The sequence below is a fragment of the Podarcis filfolensis genome, assembly GCF_964270895.1.
Source record: "Podarcis filfolensis genome assembly, chromosome: 15".
NCBI classification, from domain to species: domain Eukaryota; kingdom Metazoa; phylum Chordata; class Lepidosauria; order Squamata; family Lacertidae; genus Podarcis; species Podarcis filfolensis.
The window spans coordinates 6,880,814-6,903,571 of NC_139618.1; the positions used below are offsets into that span (position 1 = coordinate 6,880,814).

At 46.0% G+C, this 22,758-nt stretch overlaps 1 protein-coding gene across 10 annotated transcripts in view; it reads right to left on the minus strand.

Annotated features, from left to right (window-relative positions):
- Window positions 1–22,758, minus strand: part of ACACA (acetyl-CoA carboxylase alpha) — a 198,692-nt gene that overhangs the window by 92,887 nt on the left and 83,047 nt on the right. For 5 of the 10 annotated variants that reach the window (XM_083587362.1, XM_083587366.1, XM_083587364.1 and 2 more), the window contains 5 exons: window positions 18,011–18,034; window positions 11,954–12,097; window positions 10,901–10,997; window positions 9,619–9,726; window positions 260–316 (listed from right to left, as the gene is read on the minus strand). In XM_083587362.1, coding sequence (XP_083443488.1) covers window positions 260–316; window positions 9,619–9,726; window positions 10,901–10,997; window positions 11,954–12,097; window positions 18,011–18,034 — 430 coding nt within the window. The remainder of the gene's footprint in view (window positions 1–259; window positions 317–9,618; window positions 9,727–10,900; window positions 10,998–11,953; window positions 12,098–18,010; window positions 18,035–22,758) is intronic. The other 5 variants (XM_083587369.1, XM_083587367.1, XM_083587365.1 and 2 more) reach the window with 1 other exon arrangement.

Here is a 22,758-nt window from a genome sequence, read left to right on the forward strand (position 1 = left end):
AAAAATCACAAGCAGCTCAATATTGTCATCATCCTCAATTCTCAATTAATTCTCTTGAGAGAGAGAGAAAGAGCTTATTGAAAAACTATTGCGCAGTTGGAGATGCACAAATAAAATAAAAAGCAATCATGAACAGGACTCCTCCCTCTCCCATTCACCCCCATTAAAAATAAGATTTGCAATAACGTGAAGACTGCATTTAAAAGCAAACTATGAGACACACACACAAATGGAGGGAGAGAGAGAGATATCAAAATACCTTTTGCGCCACAAGGAAAGTCAGTCGCCGGATGCCATGGTCAATCAGGATGGATTTCTGAAAGAAAAAAGAAGCAAAATTGGAGGAAGCATACAGGAAAATCCAAACTTGGGAGTAGGTGGCTTTGTGTTTTGTTAAGCCCCATTTTCCAAACAGAATTTATCACACAAAAGCCTAATGGAAGAATGGTAAATAGTACAAGTGCATAAAATTAAAGCAACAGATCGAGGCAACACAAAAAGTAAGGAGGTCACGGTTTAAAAGTTCCTAAAAGGTCTGGGAATTTTCAATTTAAAAAAGCTTTCACCAGGTGCGAGGGGGAAATTACAATGCAGGTGTCAGGTGAACCTCTCTGGGGCGAGTATTGCAGATTCAGGGGGCCACAGCTAAGGCAACCTCGTGATTCATTCCCATTGAGAGGTGGTAAGGTCAGAGACTAAGAAACAGGACATTTCGAGCAACATTTGTCCGAAATGTTTTGCATTTAACTGCCCCTCAGATTTCCTCTTGGGGGTGGGTGGGTGGGAGGGGGGCTTAAGTCTCCCTCACAAGGACCACCTCTCCCCACATGAACCTACCCACGTTAATCATCAGGAAGTGGAAACACACAAACAGGGTCTTCTAAGTGGCGGCTCCCATTTCGGGAGGCCGAGTCAGGACGATGCAGATGGATGGTTTCCTGGGGGGGTGAGATCCAGCCAGATGGGGAGGCCTCTGCCAGATCGGGGAGCAGGGCTTTGCAGAGAGGGTCCTGGCAGGGTCCAAGTGTCAGGGGGTGGTCCCTCGACCTGTTCTCTTGATTCACCCGTCCCTACAAGTCCTGCCTGACCCTGCAGCCTTGCTTTTCCCTCCGCAGCTGTCAGCACCTATCTCTGACATCTCCACTGTGCCTCCCACACCACGCTACCAATAATAATAATGTTTATACCCCACCGGTCTGGCTGGGTTTCCCTAGCCCTGCCTCTCCAAAAATGGTAGAGGCATCTTCTCCATCACCTAGGTCCCAGAGGTGCCAAAGGAAGGATGAACAGATAGATGAAGCAGACCCCGCCTTCAAGACAAAGGGCTTGAAGAAGCATTGGTGTACTGGGTTGAACCTGCTCTACTCTTTAATACAGTGGTACCTCGGGTTAAGAACTTAATTCATTCCGGAAGTCCGTACTTAACCTGAAACTGTTCTTAACCTGAAGCACTTTAGCTAATGGAGCCTCCTGCTGCTGCTGCGCCACCGGCGCACGATTTCTGTTCTCATCCTGAAGCAAAGTTCTTAACCTGAAGCACTATTTCTGGGTTAGCGGAGTATGTAACCTGAAGCGTATGTAACCTGAAGCGTATGTAACCTGAAGTACCACTGTATAGGATAGCAAACGGGGTGTGTATGCGTGTCAGTGTTGGGTTGCCCCAGCTTTGAGTAGCTATATCACCTGCCTTTGTGCATCCATGTCTTGGGTTCCCTATGCGCACTGCCTGCTGTGCCTGAGACCAGAGATTCACAGATGTATCCAACCTAAACATCAAAGACTTTGGAAAGGATCCACCCTTGGGTTCTCGTTCTTCGACAACTGGGAGCCAAGGACATGGGGAATGACATCCCAGAGAAGCAATCCTGGCTCCACTGCTTTGTGCTTTTAAGCACCAGGCTAAAACATTTCTGTTCTCACAGACCTTTGATCGTTAATTGGGAGGGTAGTGAATTATACTTTTTTTAAAAAAAAGTTTTTATTGCACCTTTCCCCACAAAAACACAAACAACAAAGCAGTAAAAGATCACCACAGTGACACAAAGCATGAGAAAAATGGAGTAGAGAACAAAGGAAAAAACCGCTAGCGTTCTGAAACTGCAGGTCTGGCCGAAACTACTGAATTGAACCAAAAAGAAAGATGGGGCGCTGGTGATCATACTGTAAGATACACATTTTTGATCTTTTGGAGGGAGTGCATTTTGGTATTGTGTTCTATGGCTGTTTCTTATGAAGCTTCAATGCCTTTCATGCTGCAAAGGCACTCTTCCATGTGTGTGAAATGCAACAAATAAATGGCATAAATACTGAACTCTCCCTGCGTTTGGAATGAGGAGATGGGTCCTCTGGGTCAAAGCACATAATATCTGGGATGATTGGGATTGCTCAGTTGGCAGAGCACGAGACTCCTAATCCCAGGGTTCTGGGTTTGAGCCCCATGTTGGGTGAAAGATTCCTGCTCTACAGGGAGTTGGAGTAGATGTTCGTCGTGGTCCTTTCCAACTCTGCAATTCGGGGATTCTGTGACTGGCCCCTTTCACCGTAGCAAAAGCCTTAGATAGGAGCCATAGCCATCAACAGCCATCTCCTCCAGCCTCCTGTTCTCACAGGGGCCAGCCAAATGCCTGTGGGAAACCAGCAAGCAGGATTTGAGGACAAGAGCTCTCCACACCTGTGGTTTCCAGCATTCAAAAGCATAGCTGCCTCCAATTCTGCCTATTGCCTTCAGAAGGGACGCGGGTGGAGCCAGGACCTGCCAATCAGAAGGTCGGCGATTTGCATCCCCGCAACGACGGGGTGAGCTCCCGTTGCTCTGTCCCTGCTCCTGCCAACCTAGCAGTTCGAAAGCATGTCAAAAGTGCAAGCAGATAAATAGGTACCGCTCCGGCGGGAAGGTAAACGGCGTTTCTGTGCGCTGCTCTGGTTTGCCAGAAGCGGCTTAGTCATGCTGGCCACATGACCCGGAAGCTGTACGCTGGCTCCCTCGAACAATAAAGCGAGATGAGCGCCGCAACCCCAGAGTCGGCCATGACTGGACCATGACTGGACCTTTACCTTTACCTTTTTTTGCCTTCAGAAGGTATGATGAGCCTGCGGGATCAGGTGACTAACCCCCGCCACCATCCCTGTCCTCCCAGTGGCTGATCAGATGCCCATGGGAAGCCCACAAGTTGAACATGAGGACAATAGCAACCTTCTCCACTTGTGAGTCATGGCAACTGCTATCCAGAGTCTCAATGCCTCCGACAATGGCGATAGAACACAGCCATTTGTGGCCAGTAGCTGTATCTGATAGCCTTGTTCCTCCGTGAATTCGTCTAATCCCCTTTTTACAGTGGCGGCTGTTTTGTTGGAAATGCCCTTTCGCTCCCCACCCCACTTACTAACCTAGAAATGGGGGGAAGCATAACTAGAAACGGAGAGAGCAAGATAGAGAGAGGGCTCCGATTCCACAACACCAGGAGTAAAAAAACCGCCCCTTTCCAGCACAGGCGACAATGCTTTCACTAAGGTTAAAACCCTTTTGAAAATGAGCATCGGGGCAGCCGTAGAGGGAGAAAGGAAGAAAATAACTTTAATAATAATGATGTGATTTTTATTTTTTATTTTTTATAAAAAAAATGTTATTGCTTTTAAAATTCCACAAGTGTCAGACAATAAGTATATAGCAACGGGATTCTGATTACATTGTAATAATGCAGACCTCCCAGCGACTCAACAGCTATTATAGCGCTATTAGAGACTAGCACCTGGAGAAACTCCATTTCCACTGACTGCCTCAATCTCCTCCACAAGTCATTTACAAGTATACGATCCTAATTTCTATCAAAAATAGAAGGGGGGGAGAGGGAACGGAGGGGGAAACCCTTTTCACGACATGCTGGGACTGGAAAATTATTTGGACAATTTGGATCAAGCTATTTGATAGCTTAATGCGCAACACCTCCCTCTCCTCCTGTTAAAGACACGCACACACTCTTAAAAAAAATGCCTCAAGCATCTTCATGCTAATGAGAGAGAGAAAACTAGTTTGGTACTTTATTTATAAAAAGGGGGAAAGAAAAATTCTGAGATGGATAGAATAATGTATTGCTAGAGAGGGGGACGTTCAAGCTGCAATGCATTTTTATCTGCACATTCCTATCCACCGTCATTGCTTTGATTTAATCTTCTCTGCACTGGTTTTGGCATTTGACCAGTCCAAAAAAAAAAAAAAAAATTAAGAGATTCAAACCAGTTAAGAATTTAAAGCATTTAAATATTAGAACAATAACAAAGAGAAAGTATCTGAAGGTATCTGAAGAAGTGTGCATGCACATGGAAACTTATACCAATAACAAATTTAGTTGGTCTCTAAGGTGCTACTAGGGACGCGGGTGGCGCTGTGGTCTAAACCACTGAGCCTCTTGGGCTTGCCGATCAGAAGGTTGGCGGTTTGAATCCCCATGATGGGGTGAGCTCCCGTTGCTCGGTTCCAGCTCCTGCCCACCTAGCAGTTCGAAAGCACATCAAAGTGCAAGTAGATAAATAGGTACCGCTCTGGCAGGAAGGTAAACGGCGTTTCTGTGCACTGCTCTGGTTTCGCCAGAAGCGGCTTAGTCATGCTGGCCACATGACCCGGAAAAACTGTCTGCAGACAAACATTGGCTCCCTCGGCCAGTAAAGCGAGATGAGCGCCGCAACCCCAGAGTCGTTCGTGACCGGACTTAACTGTCAGGAGTCCTTTACCTTTTTTAAGATGCTACTGGACAATTTTTTATTTATTTTTATATATTTCAAAAGAGAAGAGAAGAATGCTCATTACAAAAGTGACTATCTTCTAGAACAACCTTTGCCTAGCCAGATAGGGCAGTAACCCCAAACATCTGGACCAGGTAGGCAAAGGCTGTTCTACGGATTCCAGAGTCTGGTCCCTCCAGGAAACTTTTAGCACATGCTGTCAGATGCACATGATAAGGAGATCAGAAGACTTCCAACATTCAGTGAACCACAACTGTTCATTTTGTGCAAGGCAAAAATGTAGTTAGTTAAAAACCATGGTTGTTACGAAAAAGGAGCAATGCTGCTGAGTGCTCCAGATGGCTGGAAAGCCAAACAGGATGTTGATGTTATGGGACTGTACCGTGGGAACAAGGGACAGTCTATTATGTGCACTGAGCACCGGATGTTAGCTCAGAGTGTCACATGACCCTGTACTGGAAGTACATGGGTGGAGTTATTCTCTCTCTGGCTGCTGATGTGAGACAGTGCAGACATGTTTTCTGTGCACTGCTGGAAGGACAGAAATAAAGGCATGTAAATACATTTCTGTCTGTCTCTCTCCCCTCCCTGGGAGTGAGGGAGGAGGGATGGTTGTGTTCTTCTCACGTTGAGGAGAATCGGCCGATAGAGACCTCGCCTTGTCTTGCCGGGAGTCGCTGACGGGGAGGTCAACATGGAATCAAAGCCGGGCACCTGGAGAGTGCCAAATTCCTCTGACTGATATGGCTGGCTTGAGATTCAACATATGGTAGCAGACGCTGCTGGTTATCTGATCCATGGGAATCAGCATGAGAGGTGAGAGGTTGATGGATCGTGTGCCATCCTCTGCACCAAGGAAAGAAGATAACGTCTGATAAGCTGAACGGCTGGACACCAAGAGGGGGTGTTTTCCAAGCAACGGAGCCCCAAAAAGGTATGCTGAATATCGGGCTAAAAGTGTGAATGCAGATTGATTTATTCTCTGGTTCACGAGAGCTGCGTTTGGAAAAACAGCTCTGAGAGCCTAGCCTTGCATACCAGGCATATTTGCGGTGAGATAAGAAAGAAGAGGTATGCACAGTTGCTAAGCAACGACAGTCAGGACAGTGGAAAACTACTGACACCTGGGGCTGGCTCAGTCAGAGCCGGGAAAGCGAAAGTTGTTTTGACTGTGAGACAGCTTGGAGATTGCCTGCCTGAGAGAGAGGCAGAAAGACAGCTCAAAAGGAGCTTTTGGGATTTTACTAGCTCGAGGGTGAAGAGCTGAGACTTGGATTCAAAATGGATCCCAAGAAGGGGGGAGCCTTGCCTTACCCGCCTCCCCTGACTAATGACAATTATTCATCTTGGTCTGTAAAGATGAAGGCCCTGCTGCAGAATCAGAGGATTTTTGGGGTAATTGAGAACCCCATCCCTCAAGCACCAACCCGAGGTTGGGAATCACAGAATGTGAAGGCCAGGACGGCTATAATTCTGTGTGTCTCGGATGATCAACTTGTGCATATTCAGGATTTGGAATATGCGCGTGAGATTTGGGAAACGCTGCGTAGAACACACCAGAGAGATGCTAGCTCTTCAGCGTTGTTGTATTTTGAGAAGCTGACCAATCTGAGGCTTGCGCCTGATGGAGATGTTCAAGCGCACCTGACGGAAATGAAATATCTGCGCCAACAGATGCAGGAACGCAATTTCCGTCTGCAGGAGGAAGTGTTCTGCTTCATGATGATAAACAGCTTAAATCGGACTTACAAAACGGTTGCCAGTCAGCTGGGTTCCCTTCCGGCGAACGAATTGACCGCGGAGAGGGTGTCTGCCGTTGTTTTGAATGAACACGACAGGCTTGCTGCACTGGAGGTCAAGGACAGGGGGAGGGAAGAACGGAGTTCTAATTCCCCCACTGATGTTGCTACTGGAGAGAATGCTGTAGCTTTGAACGCTGTCCGGTGTTACAATTGCGGACAGGCTGGGCATCTTCAGCGGAACTGCAAGAAGCCACGCCAGCCGAAAGGAGCGAAGGGCCGCTCAGCAAAGCCTGAGGCAGCGGGCAAAGGTCCTACCAAGTCTTCGGTGAAACCTGCAAAGGCCCTGATGGCGAAAGGAACCACGCCAGATGTTGGACACTCTTTTGTAATCGATACGGGCTGTAATTTTCATATGTCCCCGCACAGAGGACTCTTTTCGACGTTTAAGAAGCAAAGCTTCGCTGTGGAACAAGCCAACGGTCAGAAGCTGGAAGCGACCGGGGTTGGAACTGTGTATCTTAAGAGTCTGAACCTGACTATACACAATGTTTACTTGGTTCCTGAATTGAAGTTCAATCTGCTGAGTGTTTCGCAGATTGCAAAGAAAGGACTGAAACTGTCCTATGATGATAAGAGCTGCGAGATCTTCAAAGATGGAGAGTTATATCTTTCTGCCAGACAGAAAGATGGACTGTATTTGTTGGACTTTGCGCAAAGTGATTACATGAAATGTAATTCTGAGTCTAACTTGATTTCTCTTGCAGGTGTGACCAAAACGAGCGCCAAGAAGGTGGCCAGGGTCGACAGAGCGTTTCAGCGGGTGTATGCTGATGTGATTGGTCCTCTAGAACCATCTAGAGGCAATGCAAGATTTTATCTTGTGTGTGTGGATCATTTCTCTAACTTTGTCTGGGTTTATGTGTTAAAAAGGCCACAGGAAGCCTTGGAAAGGTTTCAGGAGTTTTGTGACAAGGTTAAGGATATGCATGATGCTAACATTGATTGTCTTTTCACAGATGAGAAGCAGATTTTTCTTTTACAGGATTTCCAGAGGTTCCTGCACAAGAAAGGGATAAGACACAAGGTTGCTGTTTCAGCGGAAGCGTGGAACAGGGGTGTCTGTGTACGGCTGAACAAAGAATTGCAAAAGGGGATGAATGCGCAATTGCTTAGTTCACATCTGCCACATGAGTTCTGGGCGGAGTCACTCATGTCGTTTTGTCATGCGTGGGTGAGAAAGGTTTCAAAAGAGTTGGGAAGTTCTCCTTTTGAGAAACTGTTCCAGAGAAAACCTTCTGTTGCCCATTTCAAGGTTTTTGGGTCTCATGTGAGGACAGAAGCTCCAGGTGGAGTAAAGAATGCCAGAGGCATTTTTGTGGGGTATGAAAAGGGTCTCTACAGAGTAATTTTGTCTGAATCTGGTCAGGTGATTCTCACAAAATTTCTAGAGAGTGCTCCTGAAAAGGAGAGAGTGATAGCACACACATTTCCCACAGAGGACGATTCAGATGATGATGATGATTTCACAGAGTACAGTGGTACTGAGAGCGACAGTGATAGCTCAGAGAGCTCTGTTGTCACAGTCATTGAGAGGAAATCTCACACAATGGATAGACCTTCACAGGTGAAGGTTGAACCACTGTTTACTGTTGGAACTGGTTCTCCTAAGAGTCCTGAGACAGAACCAGTGAGCAGAGAGGATCAGCACCTCATACGCAGGTCTGAGAGAGTCACAAAGGGTGAACCACCCAAAAGGTACTCAGAAGAGTATGCTAATTTAGCTGTTGCATGTGTTGCTGTTGTAAACAACCGAGGACAGGTTGGAGCTGTGTCTAAGTCAGAGACAAAGACACAACAGAGAGTTGCTAGCCAAGGGAATGCAGATGCACTCATTCCTTGGAAGCCAGACAACCAGAGAGGTACACTGGGGAAACCAGTGGCGGGTAGTTCCAAGGGTGGAACTGAAACAACAGGGGAGTGTTATGTGTATAACAACTGTTTGTTTTCTTCTCTGGATCACGCTTTGCTTGCCGCAACATGCATTGATTCTTTTGGGGGAGGTTGTTACGAAAAAGGAGCAATGCTGCTGAGTGCTCCAGATGGCTGGAAAGCCAAACAGGATGTTGATGTTATGGGACTGTACTGTGGGAACAAGGGACAGTCTATTATGTGCACTGAGCACCGGATGTTAGCTCAGAGTGTCACATGACCCTGTACTGGAAGTACATGGGTGGAGTTATTCTCTCTCTGGCTGCTGATGTGAGACAGTGCAGACATGTTTTCTGTGCACTGCTGGAAGGACAGAAATAAAGGCATGTAAATACATTTCTGTCTGTCTCTCTCCCCTCCCTGGGAGTGAGGGAGGAGGGATGGTTGTGTTCTTCTCACGTTGAGGAGAATCGGCCGATAGAGACCTCGCCTTGTCTTGCCGGGAGTCACTGACGGGGAGGTCAACATGGAATCAAAGCCGGGCACCTGGAGAGTGCCAAATTCCTCTGACTGATATGGCTGGCTTGAGATTCAACAGGTTTGTCTGAATAAGCCAAGAGCAAACCATGGTTCCTGACCTTGGCTTGTTCAGACAACTGAAATTCTAAGCCAGCTGCAGTTCCCATTGACCAACAAACTGTGCTTTGTTGAAAATGGAAATGGATGCTTCTGGTCTCCTCATGGTCATGGTGGAGATAGAGGTGGAAGCACATTAGCCTGAGGATGACTGGCACAGCACTAAACTATGGTTTCGTGTCATGTCCAAAAGTGTTCACTGCCCACTGCCCACTACCTGCTTCTGCTGCTGCCACCTGCCCTGACACAAGTGCCGTAACCACCAATGCTTATTTCAGGCAAGATCGTGGCATGGCTGACCCCAGAGTTTCACAGAATTAGCTTAGAAGGGTGGCTTTTCCTTCAGAATTGCCTGAGGCCAATGAAGGCCTTTGTGGGTGCCATGAACGCAACATTAGCAACCTCTGATGTGGTTGGTGAAGGTTCTGCTGCTGAGGACACAGCAGCAGAGGAGAAATCACTGCACCCCCAGTCCCCCCCCCCCACGATCTATAACCTGACATAGGGAAGAGGAAGTTGATGCGAAGGGGAAGAAGCGAAGAATAGATCCAACCCGCTTAGCGATAGGTACCTTGGTTTGCGTGAACTCTCTGAACATGCTGGCCAGCCCTTCGTCATCAATGTCGCAATCGGTCTTAATGGCGACGTTGAGGATGTGAATTGGCTCGTCTCTGGCACTCTGGAGTAAAACAAACAAAACAATGTGCCTTAGAACGTACCAAAGTGCTTTTCTTGCGCATTCTGGGGAAAATGTAACCAAGTTTTCAAAAAGATAAGGATACGAATCCTTGCTCTGGTAACTGTGAGACAAGACTACTGCAATGCACTCTGTGTGGGGCTGCCCTTGGAGATGGTCTGGTAGCTGCAGCAACTGCAGAAAGTTTTAGTGACGAGGAATTTTAGTATCACAATGAAGGTGATGAAGTGGTAGGGCTCCTGTGGATAGCCACAGACATGATCCCCTTGGGCAGAGTCAAAAACCCCACCTTGGTGCCAAATGCACCCCCTTTCAATATTCCTATCCGTTAGTACGGACAAAGGTGTCATGGAATTCTACTCAATGTTGATCCAGAGCAAAACTCCAATGTATAGTTAGCAGAGTAAAAACTTAATACATGTTCCAGGATTCCCAAAAAATAGACCAGAGGCAATTAATATTTCATCCAGCAGAGCTTTACTGCTACTGAAGGCAAATGAGCATAATGGTCACAAATCCAATACATTCAGGATTTGCACTGTCCATAAGAAATCCAGTTGCAGCAGGCTTAACTTAAATTTACAATAACTTAAAATAAGTCTAAACTTTAACACTATACAGTGGTACCTCGGGTTACGAACTTAATTCGCTCTGGAGGTTTGTTCTTAACCCGAAACTGTTCTTAACCTGAGGAGTGCTTTTACTAATGGGGCCTCCCGCTGTCACCGCACAATTTCTGTTCTCATCCTGGGGCAAAGTTCTCAACCCGAGGTACTACTTCCGGGTTAGTGGAGTTTGTAACCCAAAGTGTTTGTAACCCAAAGTGTTTGTAACCCAAGGTACCACTGTATACAGAACACCACACCAGAAGGAAAAGAGATAGAGAAAGTGAAGCCCAGACGCCTTCTGGCCCTACTTCTATAGTCAGCGTGACCTTGACAGAAAAGATAACAGAGTCAGTTTAAGCCAGCTGTCCTCAGCTTCTCTGAAGGTATAACCCAAATATCATGAATCTTCTGCTTGTTTCTTTCACACAGAGAAACTTCCAGAACCCTCTTGAATTAATTAGAATAGGAAAGATGTCTACACATCAGATCATACTTTCTGCATTAAGGAATGAAAAATGACAAAAGGTAGCGAGTGGGTGATGTTGTACCTTATCTTCGTCATACAAGGACGGGTGGCCTGCTTCCGGGAAGGTGGGGCTTTGAGGTGGAGAGTCACAAAAGCACCCCATGACTTCATCGAAGAGCCTGAAAGGAATGGAGAAGAAAAATAGCAGGCGCATACAACTGGCGGCAGAAGGGCTCTTTCCACATGGCCAGACCAAACACAACCAAAGTGTGTGTGTGTGTGTGTGTGTCCCTTGCCCTTTATCTGGCTTGCACAAGGCTACTGCAAGCCCCAGGCCCATATTAGGGATCTCGCAGACTGAATGAGCAACTCCTGCAATAAATGGCACAGCAGCACATTTATACCTAGCGTGCAGGAAGGGAGGAGGAGTCCCCTATATCCGGGCGAAAGGATCAGGTGCATATAGCTCAGCTTTGTAACTGGACTGTTGAGCACAACCAAGAAAAAGACTACAAGAGCTGGCTTGGAGTAATACTAATAATAAATAATAAATTTTTATTTATACCCCGCTCTCCCCGGCAAGAGCCGCGCTCAGGGCAGCTAACAACAGTAAAATTGCAATTAAAAAAACCAAAAAACCAATTTAAAATATAGGTTAAAATATAATTTAAAATGCAGCCTCATTTTAATAGTAGCCTGTAGATCAAAACCATAAGGGGAGGGAAACATAAGGGTCAGACTGAGTCCAAACCAAAGGCTAGGCGGAACAGCTCTGTCTTGCAGGCCCTGCGAAAAAATTTCAAGTCCTGCAGGGCCCTAGTCTCTTGTGACAGAGCGTTCCACCAAGTCGGGGCCAGTACTGAAAAGGCCCTGGCCCTAGTTGAGACCAATCTAACCACCTTGCGACTTGGGACCTCCAAGGTGTTGCCATTTGTGGACTTTAAGATCCTCCACAGGGCATACCAGGAGAGGCGGTCCCGTAGGTACGTGGGTCCTAGGCCTAGGTAGGGAGTAAAGATGTGTCACCTCTTCCTTTCAACCCACTTCAACTGGGAACTTAAGTTCGTGGCGGGGGGAAGGGGGGGTGCGGCACAAGACGCTCTCCAAAACGCATTGACTCCTCCCCCTTGCTTACCGGACAAAGTCTTCGAAGGTTCGGAAGGAAACCATCCCGCCCATGCGTTGGCACGGAGGGGTGAACGAGTTGTCCAAGAGAACGTCGCTGACGCTGGCCACGTGCACCATCCCATAATGATTGAGGTTGGACGAGAAGGACATTCTGGAACAGCAGTGTCAAATCAAGAGCATATGTTAGTGGGAGAGGCAGAGGCCTGGAGGCATCCATGAAGAGAGACGTGGTTTGAAACCACCTAAGAGGCTGGGCTTTGTGGGGCTTAAAAATAGAGGAGAAAACAAATACCACACAAGAAGAGGACTGTGTGTGTGTGTGTGTGTGTGTGTGAGAGAGAGAGAGAGAGAGAGAGAGAGAGAACTTGAGACTCAGAGTTCCAGAAAAAGGAAGGAACTCTGAACACCTGGTTGGATTTTGCAATGTAGTCCTATGTGTGCCACGTGGTGTTCAAGGAGACTTACACCTAGGGAAGCGTGCAGAGAAGGGCAGCCTCCATGCTTCCACTCATTTATTCATTCACCTGCTGCACTCTCTATATTCATACATTCACATGGCTGAACTGCACATGATGTGTGGCTGTCCCCTGGATTACACTTTCTGCTAATTAATTATCGTTTAAATAGAGCTTCGATAGAGCAGGGAGACATTGGGACCAAGGGAGCATTAGATTTATCAGAGCAATCCATGAAGCAGCACAAAGTAAGGCAGGAGTTCCCCCTGGGGGACACAAAACAACAATGCCCTTCAATGCACTTAAGTGCTATTCAGCTATCTCCAATACACTTGGAATGAAGCCAGATTAGGTTGTTGGGGAATTTGCTAAATAGGTGTTAAAGGGCTCCAGAAGGAGGGGGGAATGAATACAAACGGTGAACAGAAAGAGGAGACAAAACACACTCTGTGTTGTTGGAAATGCTTCTTCCATTCTGTAGAGCCTTTTTTTATTATTATTTTAAGGAAAACAAGAAGCCAGAGGTGTTCTTTCAAGGCAGAACAATGTGTTGCCGGATTACTGCCCCTTAACACAAACAAGTATCAAAACTGTATCAAAAATATTTTTTAAAAAAAATCTTCAAGATTGGATTGCTGCAATGGACTCTACATGGAGCTTCCCTCATGCTTGATCTGAATGCTGCAGTTAGTGCTGAATGCTGCAGCCCAATTGCTGATGGGAGTGAGGCCTTGTCGGCATATAACACCTTTGCTCAGTCTGAACTGGTTGCAAACTTGCTACCAGGCCAAGTTCAAGGTGTTCCTGTTAGAATAAAAGCCCTTAATAATTTGGGAGCCGTTTACCAACGAAATTCCCTTACCCCACGTGCGCCCACTCGGCCGCTTCAATCGGCGGAATTTGCACCACTACAGGTGTCACATAATACCCATTCTGCATTTGTTTATAGTGTGGCAGCACCTGCCCTTTGGAACTCTCTGCCTATTGAAATCAAACAGGCACTTTCACTGTTTATAGACAAGCCTACCCAGACACTTAGAAAGCTGAGGTGATTTTAATCTATTTTAGTATTTTATTTTTCATGTTTTCAACGAGGGTTGCAATTTCCCCCAGCCCCCCGACTTTACTATTTTATCTTTTTTATACACCGCTTTGAGGTTATTTACAGTCAAGCAATGTGTGAATTTTATGAAATAAATGATTTTTTTTTTAAAAAAAAAGCCTCTCAGGCAACATGCAGGTGTGTGGCAATCACCACCTGGTCTTTATCATCAAGAACCCGCCACAAGATAGCCTCTTGCTGTACCACATTTGGTCATGTGGCATTTCCGTTACATATGGCTTATGTATCTAATTTAAATCAGCACCTGTCTGTCTCGAGAGACAATGGAGTGTGCCTCCAGAGTGAAGTCAAACTTATATGTTAGCAGCGCTGAAGTGACCTCCCTGGGGAGCAAGCCTGGGCAGTATGTATGGAGGTCCTGGGCTGCCCAGACTACAAGACCCCCCTCTCGGCCTCACTGATGTGGTCCAAAGGAAAGCAGAGCAATGTTTGGCTGCAGGAGGTTCCAGAAAGAGGCATACAATAATAATAATAATAATAATAATAATAATAATAATAATAATAATAATAATAATTTATTATTTATATCCCACCCATCTGGCTGGGTTTCCCCAGCCACTCTAGGCGGCTTCCAACAAAACACTAAAATACAATAACCTATTAAACATTAAAAGCTTCCCTAAACAGGGCTGCCTTCAGATGTCTTCTAAAAGTTTGGTAGCTATTTTTCTCTTTGACATCTGGTGGGAGGGCGTTCCACAGGGCGGGTGCCACTACCGAGAAGGCCCTCTGCCTGGTTCCCTGTAGCTTTGCTTCTCGCAGCGAGGGAGCCGCCAGAAGGCCCTTGGAGCTGGACCTCAGCGTCCGGGCAAACCGATGGGGGTGGAGACGCTCCTTCAGGTATACTGGACCGAGCCCGTTTAGGGCTTTAAAGGTCAGCACCAACGCTTTGAATTGTACTCGGAAACGTACTGGGAGCCATCCAACCATCTTAGGGACTCTAGATTTGTGTAGGTTTTACTCCTTAGCCTTTTCTGCTCCCAAAGATACCTTGAAATGCAGTAGAGGTTTGGGATCAGAGTTTCCCTTCTCCTAAATGGGTTACCTTCCCAGGTGAATGAGCCCCATGTGCCCCCTCTAAAGCAGAAACCACCTTCTTGACGGTTGGACTCGCTATTGGTCTCTGGTTCCTTATGCTCCATCTTGACCATTGAGATCCTAAAAGGACCCTTCTGAAGTTGCTTTGGCCTTCACTAGGGACCAAGCCTCTAGAGAAGAAGACCCTGCCCTGTGGAACTCCCTGCCAGTTGAGGTTCAGTGGGAACTGTTCCTGCCTTCTTTCAGACTTCTTCAGAATACTGCACTGTCCATTCGCATTATGAATTCCTCTCTTTAACCAACCAGTATCTACTGGTGCTGATTTTTAAAATTACATTTTGTGCACATTTATGGACAGATTTTAATTACATTCTGCATGTTGTAATGCCACCTTGATATACTTAATGAAAGTGCAGATTATAAGTAAAATAAATAAAAATTAAGACAACATATATAAACGTCCCTCCCAAATGCTTCAACAGAATTTATCATCCAATCACCCCCAGCCAGTTTTTGTTCTTCTGTGCCAATGCTACAGATGATAGGATCATAGCTGTCAACTTTTTCCTTTTCTTGAGAGGAATCCTGTTCGGAATAAGGAAATTTCCCTTAAAAAGGGGAAAACATTGACAGCTGTGGATAGGATGTATTTTAGGTTTATTTATTTTTTTAAGACAAGGATGACTTTTAGCTTTAAAAGATTTAGGAAATCTTTTGCAAATTAAGGTTACGAACAGACATATACACGAATGCACACAAATAAAACAACCACTTGTCTTGAAATGTGTTAACACGCACAAGGACACCACAAAGCAGCTTTGCTCAACCTAACGCCCTCCAGACTTATTGAACTACAACTCCCAGTCACCATATCTGTTCCAGCTGGGGATGATGGGAGTTGTAGTCCAAAACATCTGGTGAGCATCAGGCTGGGGGAGAACAGTACAGACTCTTTATAGTTAGACACATTCATTTCCCTTTTAACTGGTTTCTGATATTTGACCGTGGTTGTGGTAGGGGAACTAACCTAATTCCAAACTGTTTCTGATCAGATCGGAAGCAAATTTTTAGAGAGCTTTCCCCAACCAGGTGCTCTCTAAGGCCCTGTCTGCACTGTATGTTTTAGTTTTAAGTTACAGCTTTCCCCAAGGAATCCTGGAAATTGTTGCTTGTTAAGGGTGATGAGAGCTTCTCCCTCAGTTCCCAGAGTTCCCCAGGAAGAGGGAGATGGACCAGTGGTTTGACTAAGTGAAAGGGAGCTTCCCACACTCCCGATTCTAATCTGGGGAAGGGCTAAAGCAGCTACTTCACATGCAAGAGATCCTAGACCCAGCCACCAGAGTCTCCAGACAGGGCTGCGAATGTCCTCTACTTGAAAACCTGAAGAGTCACTGACTGGACAATGTAGGCCTGGGGTTGGGGAATGGATCCAGCCAATTGTGATGTTTGGCCAGTGCAGAGAGATGAGCGGATGGGAGCCCCTTCGTCAAGGCTGGTGGGCCAATCCTCAGGCAGCCTTCTGCTCTACGCTCAGTCAAAATTGGACACCTGCTCTGCACACCGAAGGTCCCGGGTTCAGCATCTCCAGGTAGGACTGGGAAAGAGGACGTCTTTGAAAGCCTGGGGAGCAGCAGCCGATCAATACAGACCATGCTGAGCCAAATTTGCAGTTTGTGCATTAGTAACCTCAGGGCTTGATTGCTGTAACACACTTGACGTGGGGCTGCCCTTGCATCTGGTCCAGAAGATGCCTCCTCTGCCAGGGGTCTGGAGGGCGGCAACACGGGAATGGGCCTTTTCTGCAGTGGCTCCCCGTTTGTGAAATGCTCTCCCCAGGGAGGCTCGCCTGACACCTTCATTATACATCTTCAGTCACCAGGTGTTGTGGGAGGGGGGATTATTGGTTTGTTGTTGCTTTTATATTCACTATGTACCTTGCGGTTTTTATATTGTTGTAATCTTATGTTGTGAACCGCCCTGAGATCTGCAGATGAAGGGCGGTACAACGGTACCTTGGTTTGCGAACTCAATCCGTTCTGGAAGTCTGTTCGACTTCCAAAACGTTCAAGGTGCGGCTTCTGATTGGCTGATTGGCCCCGGGAACAACGGCGACAGCTGAAACGGATGTCTGGCTTTCGAAAAACGTTCGCAAACCGGAACACTTACTTCTGGGTTTGCGGCGTTCAGGAGCCGATTTGTTCGTCAGCTAAGCCGTTCGGGAACCAAGTTTCCAATGTATACAAATTTAATTAATAATAGAAATAATAAAGATGCAGCTAGAGGCCAGGCTGCTCACAGGAGCAGGCTTCTGGCAATGTTACCAATTTGCCATCAGGCCAGGTCTTAGGTTCCTGCGCTCATTCACAAAGCCCTAAACAAGTCGGGCCCAAACTACCTTAAGAACCACCTCATTCCTTATGCTCCACTTCAGTAGCCAAGGCCCCACCGGTGCCCCTGAACTCCAGCTGACCTTCACCAGGGGCCGAGCCTTTAGTGTGGCAGGTCCTACGCCCTGTGGAACTCCTTGCCAATAGAGGTTTGGCAGAAGCCATCCCTGCCCCTTTCCGGATGCCTTCTAAAAACATTATTCAGACAGGCCCTTTGAACCTGAGGTGCTTTTACTGACATGCCTGCTATTTTTAATTGTTGTCACTGCGGGCTGTATTTTAGGTGGCATACTACCTTGTGATATTTTATATAAAAGTGTGATTTGCAAATATTCATTTAAAGGTGTTGTTTGCTGAATTTTCTAGTTCAATAAACTAGGAAAGGAAAGGGAGCGTGCAAGGCAAACACAGCCTGCTCCCGATTCCCTGTGCCGGAAAGCTTCCAGGCTAGAAGAGAGGAAAGGGGAAGGGGGCAAAGCAACGCTAAGGCCCTGATCCCAGCTGGAAAATATGACAGCCCAGCATGCGTAATATGGGTGCCTGTCCCGGAAACTCGTAAGAAGAATGCTTTCAGTATCTCCTGTGGAAAAACAGCCAAAAATAAGGTACCCATTCTACTAACCCCGAATGGAGGGAGGCAAGTTCGTGGCTATCTTGTTACAGGGAGAGGAATAAGAGAAGACAAGCAGACTGGCTTTTTAGATTGCACTGCTCTGAGGCCTGGAACTAATGTTTCAAAAGCAGGGGAGCTAAGCCCGCAAGCGTGTGATGTTAAAAGTTCCACAGCATGCAAAAGTTGCCTTTTAAAATGCATAAAGAGAAAGAAAGAAGCAGCAGTAGCAGCAGCAGAGGAACATGTTTGGAGGAGGAGGAGGAAAGCGAAGTAGCACAAAATGGGGAGGATTTGTTAGGGTTCCAGGGATGAGAACAGGGATTCCAAAAACTATTAAAAAATTAAAAGTTAAGATTGTTAAAACCTGAAGCTAGTTAAAACCTATACATCATTCCAACAACTAAACTATTATTTTTTTCAGATCTGAAAAGGAGGATAATTACTGTACCTGTTTAGCGTGGGTATGTTCCCTCTGTAATTAAACAACCACAGTTAGTTATAGTTTGTTAGTGAAAGCCATTGTAAAAATGAATTAAAAATCAATTAATTAAAAAAAAATCTAGAACTGTCATTCAAGCTGGTGTAAGGAGCAGAAGGCACAAGATTACATACGTAGTAGGCAAAAAACTTGGTGCACGTTGTAGGTAGGACTGACTGGACTCAAAAAAATGAGATAATTTTCCTAAGCCGATAGCACAAAACAAAAGGAAATAGAATCCCCAAAAAGGTGAGGCAGAAAAAAGGTGGCACATTTCAAAACTATTAAGGCTCTTCCCTTCACAGATACCACAACATAAAAATTTAGTCAGAGTAGACCTACTGAAATTAATGAACACAATTAACTTAGGTCTATTAATTTTAATAGGTCCAATACCTATCCGGATGCAACCCTAAGTGTTACAAACCCTGATTTGCAGAGTTAGTAGCACTTGGAAGTCCAGTTGAAAATACCAGTTTGATTGCAGCTAATTGATGGCCCATTCATTTCAAAGCAGGACTTCAGTGTGATGAAAGTTTTACACAACCACATTTTTCACATATGTAGGCAGAACAGAAAGTTATTGGAAAAAATGCCACCATTGCAATCATCACAGGCACATTTATCAAGGATGAAATGTGCAATCCTAAACCCACTTACCTGAGAGCAAGCTGAATAGGACTTGCTTCTTAATAGACATGTATAGGATTGCACTGAGAGGCATTCTGCCATGTATTTAAGAAAAAAAGAATTTAAGATGACAAACAACAGTTTAAACCAACTTCTTAAGGACTAGTGGCAAGGCACATGGGCTCTAGTAAGATTCTCACTACATGTATATTGCAAAATATGCTGTGCAAAACAACAGGAGTCACTGGCTGCATTTGAATGTCACACTAAACCATGGCTTAGAGCTACTTGTAGGAGCTGTGCTACCTATTGGGCACTTCCTTGTTCTCCTCCTTCCACACAGCCAATAGGAGTTTGGAAGCCTTTGCTTCCACTTTTGGCTAACCATTGTTTCTTGTGTCATATGGAATGACAAAACCATAGATAACAGTAATTATGGTTTAATATAAAAAACTTCATTTTTTTTTAAAAAAATTGAACTGGGGTTGCACTCTCTTTTGGACCGAGGACCTTGGTGACCGATGGCCACATGTCAGAGTGGGTGTGGATGAAGAGCAAAACTGGGGGCAGTGCGAACTATTGCTCTCAAGGCTGCCTTCTGAAAGACTTTCCCATCAGCTGTTCTACACTATTTAAAAACATATTTAACCATTCATTGTTCACAATTCATTTTTTAAAAAAATACAGGAGCCTCGGCAAAAATGACAAATTGTGATTGTTGTGAGCCGCTTTGAGCTTGGCATTTGTCGCTGGAAAAGTGGAATGCTAATATTAAATCAAATCAAATGATTTGAGTCTTGGGGGCCACAAACTTTTTTGAGAGGGCTGGACATGGCCTGCAAGTCACAAGTTAGTCACCCCTGGTTCCAAGTAACTACAGTTATTTTAAACTACAGTTGCAGGTTCAGAAGACACTTCAAACTGTGGTTAAAACCAAAACAGTATGCTTCTAAACTCCTTTCCTGGAGAAACACAAGCTCAGGGGGAGACCAGGCTCATTCCTATCTCACTAAGCCACAATTTAGTTGGATGTCCTGATGCAGCCAGTGACTATATTACAACGTATATTTTAAAATATTGTGGTACCTTTGGGGGGGGGCAGCAAGTTGGGTTCTAGCCAATGCTAGTTCTATTCAGAGCAGACCACTTAAAAAAATGGGCATGGGTAACTTAGCTTCCATTGATTTCACTTGAGTCTACTCTGAGTAAAACATAGTTGGATGCAACCCACTGGCTTTCTAGGTGCCACCTTTGAATCTATTCATTGTCTGTGCAAGTAAGAGTTCCACTTGATTAAAAAAAAATAAAAAAATAGCAAGCTGGTTAGCCTGGCTGGTGTCCAAAGAGCTGCTTCTTTGGTTGAGCAAATCAAAAAGCATTTTGCTTAAAAAAACCAAAAAACCAAGTTTCCATCCACCAGCCTTCCCAACCTTTCCTGCAGACGTTTTCGTACTACCACTCCCATCAGCCCCAGACTGCATGGCCAGTGGTCAGGAATGAGGGGGGTTGTGGCCAAAAACATCTGGAGGGGATGAGGTTTGGGAAGGCTGTCATATTAACTCCCCTCCCCCCCCACCCGAAAAAGAAAAAAGAGCAGAGAAAGATAATCAGCTGGCCACAATTAACAGTACTGCACCCACCCCCATCATCTTGTCATTAGATCAGCTCAAAACACTTCACACACACACACACACGTAAGATGGTCTTTACAGCCAGATTAGGCTAGCGGTGCACCCATTTTACAGCTGATGTAAGCTGAAGCCAAGGCAAATTAGGTGATGGGCAGGAATCCTTCCGCTGATGGCAGGAATGCTCCAAGGCTTAGAGAGAGACAAAGGACTTCTTCCAGTTCAACTACGGAACTTGCTTCTGTAAGAGGGTGTGACGACTACCAATTTGGATGGCTTTAGAAGAGGATTAGATAAATTCATGTAGTAGGACTAAGCTACTGATGGCGCTTAGCCACAATGGTTATTTTCTACCTCCACTCTCAAGAGGTAACAGTACCTCTGAACACCTGTTGCTGGGAATTGCACATGGAGAGAGAGGGATGCTGAGTGCAGAACCTGCTTTCAGGCTTCCCATCGAGGCACTGGATTGGCCAGTGTGAGAACAGGAGGCTGGACTAGATGGGGCTGTGGTCCAATCCAGTGGGCTCCTCTAATGTTCTGATTTAGAAGTGTTGAGCTCAGTTCTTAAAGGTGTAAGGGCTCCAGGTAGACTGGACAGACCTTCAGGCCCTGGAGCAGCTTTCTTACCCCCAGAGCATCATTCATCCTCACCTTCTCCCCACGACATCGCCCAGGAGGCCAACCAATGCAGGAAGGGGCAATGAGGCAGGCTGAAAACAAAGCTGCGTGATCCAGTCGCAGTTGAGGACTGTCAAACTGCACCGGTTTCCACTAGGCGAGACGTTACTAATTCATGCTCCTTTCGCTTTTGTTACGGCTTGTAGCTAAATGATGCACTTGTTATTATTTATTACTGCTGCTATTAACTTATATACCGCTTCGTGACAAAATGAGCTTCCAAGCAGTAAAGCAAAGTATAAAAACCAGTTACTTTTTCTGCCTGACAGCGCAATGCTACACAGAGGTCGACTCAGAAGTAAGTGCCATCGAGTTTAATGGTGCATACTTCCAGGCAAGTAGATATATGTATAAATGCAGGCATTTTGAAATAAAAACCGGGCTATTCACACAACCATTTGTGGGACATGCCAAGACAGACTCCTCAAAATGGAGTGTTGGCACAATCTTGTCTGGTGAATGCTTCCATCTGTGGCCATAGAACGACTTTAAACTGCTTCAGGTTTGTTTTGTTTTTTAATCTAAGTCTTCGGAAGGGCGGGGGAGAGAAAGGGCTTCCAGAGTGACTTACAAATCGCTAAAAAGCAAAAAGTGCCATTAGGCTCACAATCTAAAAAAAGACATCACACAAAAGGAAAAATGGACTGGGAGGGAGGAGGAAATATGCAAACTCAGGCTCAAGTTCTTAGCTATAAGTTCTTCTAATGACCAGCTGGGATGGAAATGTTCAAGAGGTGGAAATGAAAGCTGCTGTGCCGATGGAGTGGCCCTGCTTTCTTTCTCTTCCCTCCCCAGCTGTAGCCTGATGAAACAGCTACTAGAGACTCAACATTGGACTGGGACACACTGTATCTCTCTGAATTGCACCTCAGATACATCACTGCCTTCCAGAGGTTGCTGGACTACAACTCCCATCAGCCCCAGCCACCAGGGCCAGTAGCCAGGGATGATGGGAGTTGTAGTCTAGCAACATCCAGAGGGCGCCATTGGCAGCCAGCCTGGCGTCAGTCTGTCAAGTGCCACAAGGCTGCCTCTCCTGTTAATCTGGATTTAATGCCGCTCTCCCTTTGGAAATCAATGCAAAACTCGCAAACCATGACAAGGAAAGCCAACAGAACACCAACACACAAATGCAGACAACACAAACTGGAGTCAACACCACAAACACGACACAACCCTTTTCCATCATCACGTTCCAGCAAAAAGGGTTGGTATTCTGGTCAACACCACCCTGGTCACGAGTGCTATCTGGGTAAATTGCATTCTTGCTTATGTTTCGAAAGGATGAGGTTCCCACCCTCGCAGCTATATTAAGGGAGAGAGGGAGACTATCATTTGCAGCACACAAAGATGGGAAATTAGAGGTCTTTTCAGAAGAACCAGTGGCGTGAAATGTGGCCGGGGGGGGGGGGGAGATAAAGGAGCCACACCAGAGGAGCTTACCGTCTCGGAGGGGGAGCTGCTTCAAAAGTGCAGCCAGTTGTAATTGACCCTTCCGAAAGCACCATCTGCAGCCAAAGCTGTCTGCTCCGAGCATGCAAGAGTGCAGAATGATGCGCTGGCAGTGGAGACGGAAAGGGGAGCCACCACCAACTCTCCAGTCATAAACCAACTTGGCACAAACCTAGGAAGTAAACCCCCTTCGGGTTCCAAAGGATCTGGGCCAATCATGTCCAGAGCAAATCAAAACCAAGCCACCAAGGCTCCAAGAGGAAAAGCTGTGGCTCAATGCTAGAGCATGTGCTTGGCATGCAGAAGGCCCCAGGTTCAATGCCCAGC